At 41.1% G+C, this 15,230-nt stretch overlaps 1 protein-coding gene across 2 annotated transcripts; it reads left to right on the forward strand.

Annotated features, from left to right (window-relative positions):
- Positions 1-4,329: 4,329 nt before the first annotated feature.
- Positions 4,330-13,754, forward strand: ACTR6 (actin related protein 6). 2 transcript variants are annotated; one of them, XM_075151984.1, is made up of 11 exons: positions 4,330-4,587; positions 5,189-5,306; positions 7,054-7,122; positions 8,453-8,576; positions 9,375-9,510; positions 9,597-9,653; positions 10,318-10,416; positions 10,600-10,684; positions 11,374-11,545; positions 12,516-12,654; positions 13,446-13,754. In XM_075151984.1, exons 1-11 carry the CDS (start codon positions 4,520-4,522, stop codon positions 13,573-13,575), a joined length of 1,197 nt encoding a protein of 398 aa, XP_075008085.1. In that variant the 5' UTR covers positions 4,330-4,519; the 3' UTR covers positions 13,576-13,754. The 2 variants fall into 2 exon arrangements, with proteins under 2 accessions (XP_075008085.1, XP_075008094.1); XM_075151993.1 differs by having other exon boundaries at positions 4,354-4,587; positions 10,600-10,678.
- The last annotated feature ends 1,476 nt before the right edge of the window (positions 13,755-15,230 follow it).

Below are 15,230 nucleotides of genomic sequence, written 5' to 3' on the forward strand. Positions count from 1 at the left end.
TTGAATGGAGGAACGGAGGAAAATGCACAGATCAAACCCCCCCACCCCAGGGAATTAGAAGGGCATGTAATAAGGAGCCCAGCTTATCCCTTGGTTCAAGCAGAGTATCCCTCACTTCTTTTTAGAGCCTGATGCAAATTAATATCAGGATATCCCCAGACTATGTTTATTAAGACTTTAGACTGATTCTCCAAATCAGTCACGTTTGCCAGCAGATGAATTTCTGCTAGCATGTTCATGATAATCAGACCACCGCTATGTGAAAATGGTTCTTGATACAAAGTCCCAAGGACTGACTCCTGCTCTGAACAGAGGAGGGCAACTATTTATGAAGAACCTTGTCGGTGTCATCAGCTGTCACCTTAATATGATAACCACAAAGAGGAAAGAGCGGCTTAGCCTTCCTGACTACTTTGCCCTTATAAACATTGCTATGTAGGATTTCTTCATCTAGCAACCAAGGCTCTTTGCTCTCGATTTACCAAAATGACTCCCCACCCAGTGAGGAAAAACTGGAGAAATCCAGTCACAGGAGAAGAAAAGGGGTGGCTGTAGTGGCAGATCATCACATGTATTGCCATGGGTCCCGCTGATCTGCGTCCTGCTGATCTGGATTCTGACCCACCAACTTTCCACGTTGACTTCAGACCTGCCTGGTCACCATGGACCTGCCTGGTGATCCCTGGGCTATGTCTGGCCCTTGTTCACCCCACCAGACCTGATCCTGACCCTGACTTGAGGATTGACTTGTGTGCTTGACCTCAGACCTGCTTCATCTTCACACACTTGCCTGACGACCTGGGCTCTGGGCTGCCCTCCCACCCCTGCCTGCCTTGTTCTCTGGCTGGGAGTAGTGGGACAGGCCCTGGCTGGCAAGGTCCTGCCCTGCTGGCCACAATATCCCCCTCATCTCCTGACTTCCCTCCCTTACGGAGCAGCTGGCACTCATGTCACCAAGAAAGAACCCCACTTTTGAATGTATTCAGGATACTAAAATGATCTCAAAGAATAATTCTGGCTTCTATTTACTGCAGGTAATTTCTAGGGCCTATCTGTGAATTCTTTTAATTCAAGAGAAGACCCAAGAACCAGAGAATGTATAGAGTTTCCCATCAGGCAGCCACCTCATCCACCAGCCTGCCCTTCACCATCACCTAAATAAAGGCGCATTTAGAGTTCAACGGTGCATGCGGAGTTCCATTTATGGATGCGAAGTCCAGGATAACGCCCCCCTGTGTCAGGATCAAAGAATGCAATAACTTCTTCCGCTCTAAACAACCTGCAAATTCCGTAGTTAGCACCATTCAATCATTCTGAGGCTGCACGTTCCCACAGAGCAGAGCAAATAAGCAGCTGTGTGCTTTGTATAGGGTGTGCAGATGGGGTTTGACTTTTCATGTGGTCATGTGGATTCCTTAACTGTAAAAACTGGAATGGAGTTGAGAGGGAAAAAAAACAAAAACAGCTAGAGCCCAAGCAACTTCAGAAACGTGAAGGTCACAGAATTAACAAAAAATATTCATTGTTTTTCCATTAAATAAAGCAGTGGGAAATGTGGGAAAAGAACAAATAAAATGTGACCTAAGAAGTTCTGATTTAGTTTCAGTGAGTGCTTTGTTTCATACTTGAGAATGAGAAATTCAGCATGGCTTCATATGGATAATGCAAAAGATAATGGTCTGCCTTCAAATGCAGACGTGCAAGGCTTAAGTAGTCTGACAGACCATTACTCAAACTTAAAGAGCATCACAAAATACCAATTCTAAGCTATTGTAAGGGGCAATGTATGAGGTTTGCTACCATGTGGACATTTGAAAGTCCTATTTATGTGTCCTTGCTACGTTACTGACTTTGTTTTTGTTAGGTACTCTATCAACAACAACAGAAAGTATTATCAGAAATGTCATTGCAATATATGGGCAATTATGCAAATAAACTCAATAAATACGTATGTGAGTTGCCCTCAGTTAGCAACGACAGTACATATACCAACTTTAGTTCTGAGAGATTTTAAATATTTATGTATATCAACCACTACACATAAACCTAAATGAACTGTTAAAAGCCTGGCACTTGTCCTGTAGGTCCTAAAAAAAAAAAAAGCAAAAGTAACTCTGAACTCAGTACAAGTCATTAAATGATAACAGATGAAGTCTCATAGAGCTGGAGCTAGTATCTAGAGGAGAAAAAGTAATTAGTTAAGTTCTGGCTTTCACCTTTATTTTCACAAGGCAAAAGTTAGCAACAGCTATAATGATTTTTTGTGTCTAAATTATTCTTCTGAGAATTTTATATTATTAATAAAAAGATAAAATAAAAATTATGTGATTTTAAGAGTAATATTTTATGTTTCTCTGTAACACTGTGAATACCTAAAGCACTTATCACAATTCTATGTTTTGTGTATTTTGGGTTTTAATTACAAAACCAAAATTTACTATTACTGTACCTGTCAGTGGGCAAAGGAGGAGAACAACCAACAATTTAGTGTTCTTTAAAAGAATCCAGAAACTCCTGAACTGGAAAAACAGGCTTTTGATAATTCCTGTGACCTCTCCTCAAGAACCAAAGAACGTATCTGCTGAGTGGGGATTAAGGATGCTGTCCTTAAGATACTGACAACCACGTAAAGAGGATTGGTCTAAAATCAGATTACCATGCATTCTGCTGAACATCCTCGCTCATGGAAAGACGTTTGGTATTTGTTAGGGTAAAGAGTCATCACACAGAGTAGCAGTTATTTTTAAGTTCTGGTATTTCCGGGAAAGCCAATTACATACAGATACAAAACTGTAATGCACTTTCTCTTTTATTGGATAACAACAAAGATACTAGTGATGCTAAGTAAAACATATAAATAAAGCAAAATTCATCATAAAGACAAGTGCAGGATCCTGCACCTGAGACGACATAACCAAAGATCCCAGTGGAGGCTGGGATCTGTGTGGTGGGGGAGCTGAAAGGGACCCGAGGGTCCTGGTGGACAGCAAGCTGAACAGGGGTCAGCAGTGTGCCGCTGCAGCAAGGAAGGCAAATCGGATCCTGGGCTGCATTCAGAGAGACAGAGACACGATCATCCCACTCTGCTCAGCACTTGTCAGGCCACACTGGAAGTACTGAGGCCAGTTCCGGTCCCCACAATCCAAAAAAGACATGGACAGACTGGAGAGGGTCCAAATGAAGGCCGTGAAGGTGATCAAAGGGCTGGAGAACCTGCCCTCCTTCAGGAAAGACTGAAGGAGTTAGGCCATTCTCCCTGGAGAAGGCTCAGGGGGGACCTCATCACAGTATTTCCGTACTTAAAGGATGGCTACAAAGAGGATGGAGGCTCTCTCTTCATAAGGGGAAGACAAGGGGCAACAGGTGCAAGTGGTACCGGGAAAGGTTTCATCTTGATATAAGGGATTTTTTTTATCATGAGAACAATCAATCACTGAAACAACCTCCCCAGGGATGTGGTGGAGTCCCCATCACTAGAGGTTTTCAAGATGTGGTTGGACAGTGCTACATGATCTCATCTCAGCTCCCTTTCCCATGGAAGGCTGGTTCAGATATCTTTCGAGGTCCCTTCCAGCCCAGGCTGTTCTATGGTTCTGTGATTCTATAAAGGTGCGTGGTACTTGACACAGACTTAAGTAAAACAACAGCTGGTCAATAACAGCAAAATACCAATAGCACTGGGTTTTATACTATTTATAATAGAAGACTGTCAATTACAGCGCGCTTAGAACAACACTAAAATAATGATGGTGGAATTTAAAGTCTTCTCCCTTTTCGTTTTGTTAACATTCTTACACAGCGAAGACCCGTGTTGCTTTTCCAGTTCTCACATGAAGCAATCTTCATTCACCGCATTTCTCCCCGATGCGCTGGCTTCCCCTACGACAGCAGCCGCTGCGCTGAACTGCCCGGTACACCCGCGACGCGACGCGCGGCCCACCCGAGAGCAAGGGACAGGCTCCCTCAGCAGCGGGGTTCTGTAGCTTTATACACACCGGAGGGGGGCTCGCGCCCCGCCCCGGGCTCTCGCGTTCACGGCCCCGTCCCCCCGCCGGGAGGGCGCGACCCGCCGCCCCCCTCAACGGTCGCTACCGCCCCCACAGGGCTGGGGCTGACCGGCGGCCGCCCGCACCCGCCGCCCGGAGCCACTGGGTGGCGGCGCGGCGCCGGCCGCGACGGAGCTGCCCGCGCAAGCGCACTGGGGCCGCAGGGAACGGCACCGGAGCTGGCGCCCGACGAGGTGACTCCGTGTCACCTCCCCCGCCCGACTCTTTGGCGAGAGCTTCCGGGTGACGACCGACCAATAGTCTCCGCAGCTTCGCGAGCGTCACCGGCACCACGTGAGCGGCGAGCGTCTGGCGCCAGAGGCGGGGGCGCTGCCGGAGGCGGTTCCCGCGGCACTCCTGCGTCCCATCAGGCAACGCGCGCGCGCTGCTCCTCCACTCTATGGTAACCATAGAGATCCACGGCGGTGGCGGATCAATACTGGGACGGCGGCGGCCGTGGCGCCGTGGGGAACATGGCGACGCTGGTGCTGGATAACGGCGCCTACAACGCCAAGATCGGCTACAGCCACGCGAGCGTCAGGTGAGGGCTCGCGAGGGGGCGGGGCGGGCGGGCGTTCCCTTATCGCTCCGCCGGCACCCTCTCGGCGCACCTGCCCTCCCTCCGCTTCCCGCCGGCGCCTGGGCGCACAGGAGGCCGCCCCTCCGCTCCCTCAGCCCCTCGCCGGCGAGCGGGCCGGCAGCGCGCCTGCGCTCGTCGGGGAGAGGCCCGGCACGGCCCCGCCCCTGCGGCGGGTGCCGGGCCCCGCCCCTGGGGCGCGAGCCGAGCTGCCGGGCGGGACCGTTACGCCGTCGCCCGCCGCCCGTGGCGGGGGGGTTAGTCCCTGGGGGTGGCGGCGCCTCGGGGCGCAGGAGTCCCCGGCCCCCTTCTTATGGTGGTGGCGGCGGGGGGCGGCTCAGGGCAGCGCGCAGGGGGGTTGGTTCTGTTTTTCCAAAAGGTGCCTCGTCTGCACCCGAGGTGTCAGAAATTATGGATTTCCCTCGTAACTGCCTCCAATAAATGGGTTAAAACCAAAGAACAGCAGCAAAAATATTATTGAAAGTATACTATTTATGAAAGTAGTGAAAAGACAATGAATGTGTCTCATATCATGATGAATAGGAAACTTCCCAATCTTTTCCAGCGTTATTCCCAACTGTCAGTTCAGATCAAAGACTGCACGCTTGAAAACCTTTACGGCAAATCAACTGGATGAAATTAAAGATCCCTCTGGTCTTTTTTATATTCTCCCTTTTCAGAAAGTAAGTAAGATACGCTGAGTTTAACATCATAGCCAAATGTAAATTGTTTAAGGAATAGTTTTCATACAATATGCCCCAACTGGAGGGTTATATGTAGTGTCATACAAGAATCAAATTCAACAGTCATAGAATCATAGAATGATTTAGGTTGGAAAAGACCCTTAAGATCATCGATCCAAGCATAAACCTAGCACTGCCAAGTCCACCACTAAACTGTGTCCCTAAGCGCCACTTCTACTCACTCATCTTCTAAATACCTCCAGGAATGGTGAGTCAACCACTTCCCTGGGCAGTCTGTTCCGGTGCTTGATAACCCTTTCAGTGAGGAAATTTTCCCTAATGTCCAATCTAAACCTGCCCTGGCGCAACTTGAGGCCGTTTCCTCTTGTCGTGTCACTTGCTACTTGGGAAGAGAGACTGACACCCACCTTGCTACAACCTCTTTTCAGGTAGTTGTAGAGAGCGATGAGGTCTCCCCTCAGCCTCCTTTTCCCTAGGCTAAACAACCCCAGTTCCCTCAGTTGCTCCTCATAAGACTTGTGCTCCAGACCCTTCACCAGCTTCGTTGCTTTTCGTTGGATGTGCTCCAGCACCTCAGTGGCTTTCTTGTAGTGAGGGGCCCAAAACTGAACACAGTATTCGAGGTGTGGCCTCACCAGTGCCGAGTACTGGGACACGATCACCTCCCTGCTCCTGCTGCCCACACTATTTCTGATACAGGCCAGGATGCTGTTGGCCTTGGCCACCTGAGCACACTGCCGGCTCATATTCAGCTGCCTGTCAACCAACACCCCCAGGTCCTTTTCCTCCGGGCAGCTTTCCAGCCACTCTTCCCCAAGCCTGTAGCGTTGCATGGGGTTGTTGTGGCCCAAGTGCAGGACCTGGCACTTGGCCTTGTTGGATTGCATATAATTGGCCTCGGCCCGTCGATCCAGCCTGTCCAAATCCCTCTGTAGAGCCTTTCTGCCCTCGAGCAGATCAACACTCCCGCCCAGTTGGTGTCATCTGCAAACTTACTGAGGGTGCTCTCGACCCCATCGTCCAGATCACTGATAAAGATATTAAACAGAACTGGCCCCAATACTGAGCCCTGGGGAACACCACTTGTGACCGGCTGCCAACTGGATTTAACTCCATTCACCACAACTCTTTGGGCCCGGCCATCCAGCCAGTTTTTTACCCAGCGAAGAGCACACCTGTCCAAGCTGTGGGCTGCCAGTTTCTCCAGGAGAAAGCTGTGGGAAATGGTGTCAAAGGATTTACTAAAGTCCAGGTAAACAACATGCACAGCCTTTCCCTCATGCACTAAGCGGGTCTCCTTGTCATAGAAGGCGATCAGGTTAGTCAAGCTTTCATAAACCCGTGCTGAGTGGGCCTGATCACGTGAGTGTCCTGTACGTGCTGTGTAATGGCACTCAGGATGATCTGCTCCATAACCTTCCCCAGCACTGAGGTCAGACTGACAGGCTTCTGTCAAAGAGAATAACGTATATAGGAAACACAATTTACATTGTTTTTGTAATGTAGTAATTAACATATTGATGGGGAATATTTGTAACATTCTTTATCCTATTTAACATTTACTCCTTGGCATAGAAATACGAATTTAGACATTTTTACTCTCAAATTTCTTTGTATTACCAGTCAATTATCAATCACTTGACATTTTCTGATTTCTAGTAATTATTTTTTTTAAAGTATGATTTTATTTTCTAAATAGTGTAATTTTTTTTCTAAACTCCTACAGGGTTACTTGGTGAACTGGGATGTCCAGAGACAGGTTTGGGATTATCTTTTTGGAAAAGAAATGTATCAAGTAAGAGCCTTTTTGTAATTACAGATTTTGTGTAGGTTAAATACTAATGGAATTAACCTAAGTACATCAAATATTAAATAGAACTGGTGAGCTTACTGTTCTCTTTGAAAGTGCCTTCAATTAGAAATCACAGGGATTTATCTTTTTGCAAACTGAAAAAAATTTTTACTTTGAGCTCTGGGGTAGGAATTTAAAAAACATTTAAATTTTTTAGTCTTGTGTGTATTCATACTGAGTTCACATATGTTAAGAAATTCACGTCAATATAATTAAGAGTTCAATTTAGTGAAAAATAATAATAATTATAGACAGATACAATGTAGTTTAGAGATAAAGAAACTGTTGATGTAACAGAGAATGATGAGCTAGGTCAGCAGGCCAAAAGACATACACATTAAGTAACCATCTTTGGCTAACCATTTTCTACCTATGAGTAAGTTGAATGTATAAAATACAAATATCTGATACTTAATTTTTCTTATTTATCACATGAACTGGATTTAGCGCAAGAAGTGTAGTAAGGCTTCCCTTTTATTTTTTCTTTTTAAAAAATGTTATATACTCTGAAAATTTTTGGTTTTTGTTACACCTACGAGGCAGAATGGTACTGAGATTGAAAATAATGCCTCAAAATATCTTAGTCTCCATACATAAAAATACACAGTGCTGGCTTTTGATACTTAGCTTTCATTTTAGTTTTGAAACTAGATTCAATTTAGTCGTGGTTTCGAAGAGAATTTGTTTTTAATTCTTTTCCATGAGTGAAGACTACAGAGAGATACAGCTGGTAATACGTTTAGGGCCATGTCCAATTGTGACTGAAGTAACCCTCTGAAGTCTCTCTAAAGGAGTTTGAGATATCAGTAGGTCACTGGGAGTTCTATTATTGATTCTGCTTTGTGCAGGACTTCATATTTGGTTGTTAGATAAGTATTTTTGTGATGCAAATGCTGAGCTGTTGAAGAGGCTTATCTTTCTGTAGTTGACAGGATTAACGTAAAGTTATCTTACGTTAGTATTGTAGTGTTCCTTTATGGGCATCTCTTTAACATGTTGGATTACGATTTGTAAGGATGGTAACAGGACCAGAATATGTATGAAGGTGTTCCCTTCTATTATGTTTTTACTCATTAATTTGATAAAGTTATATCACTGCTCATGAAGTCTTTAAAAAAAATCTAAAACTTTCTAAGCCTAGCTTCTACAAACAGATACGGCAAGTGGTAATCATGTCTTCAAATTTACATGATCTTCAACTGCTGCAAAATACGGTAATAGAGTATTAATTTCTAACTTTTGTGTAATGACAATCTTAATGTATTTTTCATAGGTGGATTTTGTAGATACCAATATTATTATTACCGAACCTTATTTTAACTTCAGTTCAATACAAGAATCCATGAATGAAATTCTATTTGAAGAATATCAATTTCAAGCAGTTCTTAGAGTAAATGGTGAGTCTGTCTTCTTCTAGTTTGCATTTATATATTTTGAAGGTTAACCTTGTAAATAAATAAATAAATAAGCATGCATGCATGCATATGCATACACATGTATATGTAAAGATAGTAAAGAAATTATGTCATTTCCTTCCTGGCTCTTGAGTAATATGCTCCTATATGTACTCTAACTGCATTAAACATTTTTTTTTTTAGGAAATTCCAGCTATACTCTTATACTACTTTCTTAAGAGTGTCATGGTATATAATTAAAGGAAATTTGAGGAGAGTCAGGATGACAGAGATAATGGATGGATTTTGAAACAGGATAGCATTTGAGAAAGTCTACCAAAAATTTGCATGAAGTTTTTGATAGCTTTCCTTTTTTTTGAGGGGGTGGGGTGGTGGTTTTTGTTTGGTTTGGTTTTATATTAACAAACAAAATGCAGCCTTACAATCATGAAATGTATTGTATCTTAGAGGGAATCACAACCCTTCTGAAAGATAGCTGGACATAGCATACTCCTTTAGATAGGTTTGAGAAATTGTGGTGTGATCAGTCTTCTTGGACTTTAGGAGAGGAAACTGAACATGGACTGGAATTATTGAAAAAAAGAATAAATGGGGTCGCATAGAATACTTAATTTTATCCATGGTCAAAATTAATTCATGTGTTGGCTGTGGTATTATGTATTGAGGTCTTGGAAGTCTGTCAAAGGCATTTAAAATATGAAGCAAGTACGCTTTCATATCTATGTAAATTCTAAAAGTGTATATTCATGTAAAAATTGAATGAAATGTTCTGTATTTCAGCTGGAGCTCTTAGTGCGCACAGGTATTTCCGGGATAATCCATCTGAGCTATGTTGTATCATTGTGGACAGTGGATACTCTTTTACACACATTGTACCTTATTGTAGAAGTAAAAAGAAGAAAGAGGCAATCATCAGGTAAACTGCAGTATATATTTTCTAGAAGAATTGCTATGCCTGAAGTTAATAATGACAGAATTCCTTGTGTTATTCCTTTTCTGTAGGATTAATGTTGGAGGAAAACTGTTAACCAACCATCTGAAGGAGATAATCTCTTACAGGTAAAGCGTGCTGATCATCGTCTTGAGACCTGGTATGAAATGAGCTAGAAGTTTGGGGGATATTCTTACTGGTTCTGTGAATTATAGACTAAATGCTGTTTAAAGCTAGCTGCTATCTTGAGCTTAAGGTCAAGATGAATTAAGATGAGTTTAAGCTCTTTGAAGAATTAGGCTGTTAGTTTTTAAAGTGCCAGCACTTTTGAAGTTGCTGAGATTACCTGTGTGTTCGCAATTATACAAGTCCTTACATATTTTCTGAGATGTCTCCGTAAATGATCAGTCAGTTTGCTAACTGATTCTATCAATACCACAAATAAAATTTAATAGGATCAACATTTCATTAGGATCCTTTAGCTTGGAACTTTAGCTAGGTAAAGGTCTTTGCTAATAGAGCTAATTGCAGGATTATGACTATACTTTTTATGAAGACATTGGGCAAATGCAGGTAGATATTTGTATTTATTGAACTGTGAAATAGAAAAATACTAAACTCCAGTAGGCCAGGAATGCTTCTGTAAACTGAATATCAGTTTTAGATATCGAGACAGTAGCTTTCTGTGATTTGAAAACTATGGTTGCTCATCTCCAGTGGAAAACTGGACAGGCAATGCTAAGACTTAATTATTCTCTAACTTCTGTGGTTTTGTTTTTTTGTTTTTCACAGGCAGCTACATGTTATGGATGAAACGCATGTAATTAATCAAGTGAAAGAGGATGTGTGTTATGTTTCTCAAGATTTTTACAAGGACATGGATATTGCCAAGTATGTATACAATGGTACTAAATGTAAAAGTTGGTACTTCTGAATAATCTATTTGTACAAACAAAACTATACTCTTAATCAGAAAATTTTCCAGTTAAGTCAAAGGAAGTCTTGTCAGTATAAAATAGTTGGGATTTAGAACTTTTTGTTTATTCTGTTGTATTTTACATTCTTCTCTTTCAGATTGAAAGGAGAGGAAAATACTGTAATGGTTGATTATGTTTTGCCAGACTTCAGCACAATAAAAAAAGGATTTTGTAAGGTAATGGTAGGTTTTTGAAGTATTTTTTGTACTGTTCCCCTGCACAAGTCTAGTAGGTTAAAAAGACTTTATTTTTTCTAATGCTGTATTGTAATTTCTTTCTGTGCTATGCATTGATTGGGAAAGTTTTCCGTAGAAAGTTGAGATGAAAACTAAATACTATTTTTCGAGCATAGCATTTTATGTTCTATTATTTAATACTTGTAGCTTTCTATGCTCTGTCATACAACCTGTCATACAACCTGTCCATATAATTTTTTAAAGTTGAGTTGGAAAATGTTTTCTCTGCTTTGATACTTTTTTGTAAGTCTCTCTGAATTTCATTTAAATACCCTAGTAAGTAAAAGGTTCAAAGTCATGTTATAGAAGAGCCTGAAAAGTCTTCATACCAGTGAAGACAATTTAACAATTTTATCGTATTTACTGAGTTGGCCATAGTTTTGAAAGCAGTCCCAATATTTTAAGGCCACTCTCGTGCATACCTCTTTTATTTTGCTTTAGGCAAAACTGCAGTTGATAAGAACAAAGTCACTTCAGATTTAATACCAGAGTATGTATTATTCTTAAAAGATATGTTGATAATATGACTGTAGAATATACTGCCTACTCTGCAGTACATGAAAAAGATTAGCTGAATACTCTAGGATGTAATTTCTTTTCTTAAGCAGTGGCTACTATTCATGTCTTTAATTTAGCCAAGGGAAGAGATGGTGTTAAGTGGAAAATACAAGACTGGTGAACAAATACTTCGTCTAACAAATGAAAGATTTGCAGTTCCAGAAATACTCTTCCATCCTTCAGATATTGGTATTCAAGAGATGGGAATTCCTGAAGCCATTGTTTATTCTATTCAGAATTTACCTGAAGGTATAACCTAAAAGTATTTTGAAAAGTGTGAGGGGCTGGGGGTGTTGTTTTGGTTTGGTTTGGGGTTTTTTGTTGGTTTTGTTTTGGGAGGTTTTTTGTTTTGTTTTGTTTTGTTTTGTTTTGTTTTGTTAAGCATACAAAGTGTCTTAAGAAGCTAGTACTCTCAATATGCCAGTTGTTGTTGTGAACTGTTCTGTCTTCTGGTGTGTGTCATATACTCTAGAACTGATAGTCTACAAGATTCTGTTAGGCAAACACAGTTTTGTGGTGCTTCATTGATTGGTTTCTACTCTTGTTTCAGTTAATCGCTGTAGACTTAATTCTTCTTAACATCCTTTTCTAACATGACCTATCTGTCTTTGATGCCTTTGATGGAATATACTTGAAATTAGTTTTAGTTCTGTTTTAAAATACCTTTCTTTACTGGAAGAAGAGAAGAATCAAACTGATTAGAAAAATGAAACTGCCCAAACTCAGTAATTTAAGCATCAAATTATAAAACCTTTCTGATTGCTGTGTTTGTCAGAAGTAATACTAAAGCTTTCATTTTATAGATTATGTACATGTGATTAATGTTATTACTACAAAGAAGATTTTCATAGGTTTTATGATACCACATAAGTATGGCGGCATTGAGGCTATTATTTTGTACTCTTAAACAAATTTTATCATTTAAAATTCCTTTTGAAAGGGGAATTGTGTTGGCAGACATGAAATTTAATAGACAATACAAGAAAACAGTAGTTATCAAAGCCAAATTCTAAAAATCACAAAGAACAGAAGGTGATTGATCACTTCCTTGTATTTCTCAATAAAACTATTTAACTTATGTGATGATTAGATGATAGTAAAATTCTTCTATGCATATGTCTTACTTCTGTTCCAATTCATAACAAAATTGGGAAAAAAAAATTCAGTCTTTAAATATATATTCAGTCTCTAACTACAGATTTACTTATTTATTTTACAGAAATGCAACCTCATTTCTTCAAGAACATAGTTCTGACTGGGGGAAACACCCTTTTTCCGGGCTTCAGAGATCGAGTTTATTCTGAAGTTCGATGTCTTACTCCAACTGATTATGATGTTTCCGTTGTTCTTCCTGAAAAGTAAGTTCTAAACTGTACAGAACAAGCTTTGTCCTTCTAGCAGAACAAACTGATTAAAAAGATAGATTGAATAAAGGTGTTAGTTTAAATATTAAGTGAAACAAAATTGTACAAGAAGAATGTTTCAAATCAGTGTATTTTCAGACAAACCAAATAAATTAGAGACCACCTGCTTGCCCTGTACTTTGGTTAATAAAGTTAAGCATCTAAGTCAGTCTTTTCAGGATCAGTCTTTTCATTGTAAAACAGATAAATAAGACTGTATTGTCATTAAGTGGATACATAAGTATGCAAGATTAGAGTTTAGTCTTTTACTTAGAAGAATTTTCAGCGTCTGAATGCTGCCATGTCATTATTGATGTAGCCACTTCAGGGATTTGGAAGGGGTATCATCTTTGCAGAGAGAGAATATACAGTTGAGGCAAAACAAATATATCTTGAAAGTACAAAAAAATCTTCACTTTTTTAAAAGTATTATTAAAGAGTATTTTAAAATATTATTAAAGAATCATTATCTGTGCAAAGTAAATACAAAGACATCTCCACTTTCTGCCCTCTTCGCACCTGCCTCCAAAGAGGCACTTGCTTTTTATAAAAAGCAAAGTGAGTTAGCTCTGCTAAAATTTCAGACTTTGTCTCATAACTTGTCTGGAGCTGGATGGTTTGATTTAGCAATCAAAAATATATTTTTAAATAGACATGGCTAAATAAAAGTCTTGGAAATCATCACTGCATACTTCTATTTTAAATGAACTTACAGATGAGTAACAATAACTTTGTTCATTTTTCAGCCCTATTACTTATTCTTGGGAAGGTGGGAAGCTCATTTCTGAAAATGATGATTTTGAAGATATGGTAGTAACTAGAGAAGATTATGAAGAACATGGACACAATATCTGTGAAGAGAAATTTGATATATAGGTAGCATAGTTGGATACATTGTTATTCCATTGTTTTACTCAGAATGGAACTCTTTGATCTACAACCTGTTTTCTGTCAGTTAGGATTGTGTTTTAGCTTTCCTGTATTTAAGTGGGTTGGGAAAAAGTCATTTTCAGAGTTTAAAAATAAAGTTTTACGAGCGTAATACTATGAAATAATATGTTCATTGTCATTTCATTATGTTCTCATCTTTTACTGATAGCTTTATGGTATTCTTACTGCAGAAAACCTCAATGCATGAGGCAATAAAAATATTGAATGCTTGTATTGGCGTGACACTAACACATAGTGAGAAGAAATCAAGATTTTTTTTTTTCTTCTTCCAAAATTAGTATTATTCTAACTCATGCATGCAATTGAATGGACATCACACACATCTCAAAAGGTCTCTTTGAGATTGCCTATCCTGAAAACGAATATGTGAGTTTTATTTTTGGTTATTTTAGTGAATAGCCATAAGAAGAATATACTTGAAATGTGACCGCTGCTATTGAAAGTATACTTAGGCTTTGAGAAAAGAGTAATTTCAACAATTCCTTTTTAAAAATGGGTTTGGGGTTAATAGGTTGTGGGTTTTTTTGTTTGGTTTTAAACAATGGCTGAGCAAATAAGCTTCCTGCCACTCCCCTCGCCTTTCTGAAAAGGTGACATCAGAAGCTGTCTGAGGTGAATGAAGCTTGCAGCTGTGTCCTGGGTAATCCCATCTGTGTCCTGGGTAATCCCATGTCTGTCCTATCCATGTGTTCTAGAGAAATACAAATGCCCCAGCCTGTACTTGTTATTTCTATTTACAGAGCAAAGGTGGCATCAGCAGCTCTGTTACTGTGCCATCCATCTGTGCAGCATTGCACGCAGGGGGCGAAAGAGCACAGTATGGGCTAACAGCCAGGTAGGAGGCTCGGAGGGCTGCGCTAGCAGGGGGTGCCCCGCCTGGCCAGCCTGGCTGCCAGAACAGCGTCCGGCACTCGCACAGGGTGGGAAATGGACACACAGGTGCCAGCACTGATCTTGACCTGATGCAGCTCACGGGCCCAGGGGAGTTGCCCTTTTAGTAGGGCTGGTGATATTCGGTGGTCTCAGATTTGCAGAGGAGTATCCTGTTCTCAGCTGAAGTCTCATATTCCCTCTCATCTGCCCTATGTAAAACCAGTAAGTATACTTGCGCAGTACACTTACCCAGCTTGGAACAGAGAGCGCTGACTGACTTAGGCAGTTGATGGCAGGGATCAAGCAGAGGCTTCACTGGATTTCATGCCCCTCCAGTGATCCTTGACAAGGTCCCGAGAGGGGCACTCTGAAGCACAACTAGATACTATTACCTTTTGAAAAATTGTGCTTTGTGATGATCTGTGACTGAAGGGTAATTGGTGTAGTTGAATGGTCAGAGCTGTGAACAGGGGAAACAAAGGTGTGTATCATCAGCCCCTGGGCTCGCTGATAGCATTAAGATACAGAGATATCCTCATCTCTGGCTTCCGTTTCTTTCTATTTCAGCTAAGCACATGGAGTTATAGCCACGTTGTTCTGATCAACATTCCAGATTCTCATGAGCTGCTCCTGTTGCTACACAGAGGTCTCAGCATAAGGGCAATATAGAAGAAAAGCCAACGCTCCAAAGAATGGGAGATCTTGAT

Source organism: Calonectris borealis, chromosome 1, assembly GCF_964195595.1.
Source record: "Calonectris borealis chromosome 1, bCalBor7.hap1.2, whole genome shotgun sequence".
NCBI classification, from domain to species: domain Eukaryota; kingdom Metazoa; phylum Chordata; class Aves; order Procellariiformes; family Procellariidae; genus Calonectris; species Calonectris borealis.

Excerpts from the sequence above, each read along its gene's own strand:
- ACTR6 (XM_075151984.1), top strand. The coding sequence starts at position 4,520 with ATGGCGACGCTGGTGCTGGATAACGGCGCCTACAACGCCAAGATCGGC. Across the intron at positions 11,546-12,515 it reads TATTCAGAATTTACCTGAAG|AAATGCAACCTCATTTCTTC; the intron begins GTATAACCTAAA and ends TTTATTTTACAG. Across the intron at positions 12,655-13,445 it reads TCCGTTGTTCTTCCTGAAAA|CCCTATTACTTATTCTTGGG; the intron begins GTAAGTTCTAAA and ends TTCATTTTTCAG.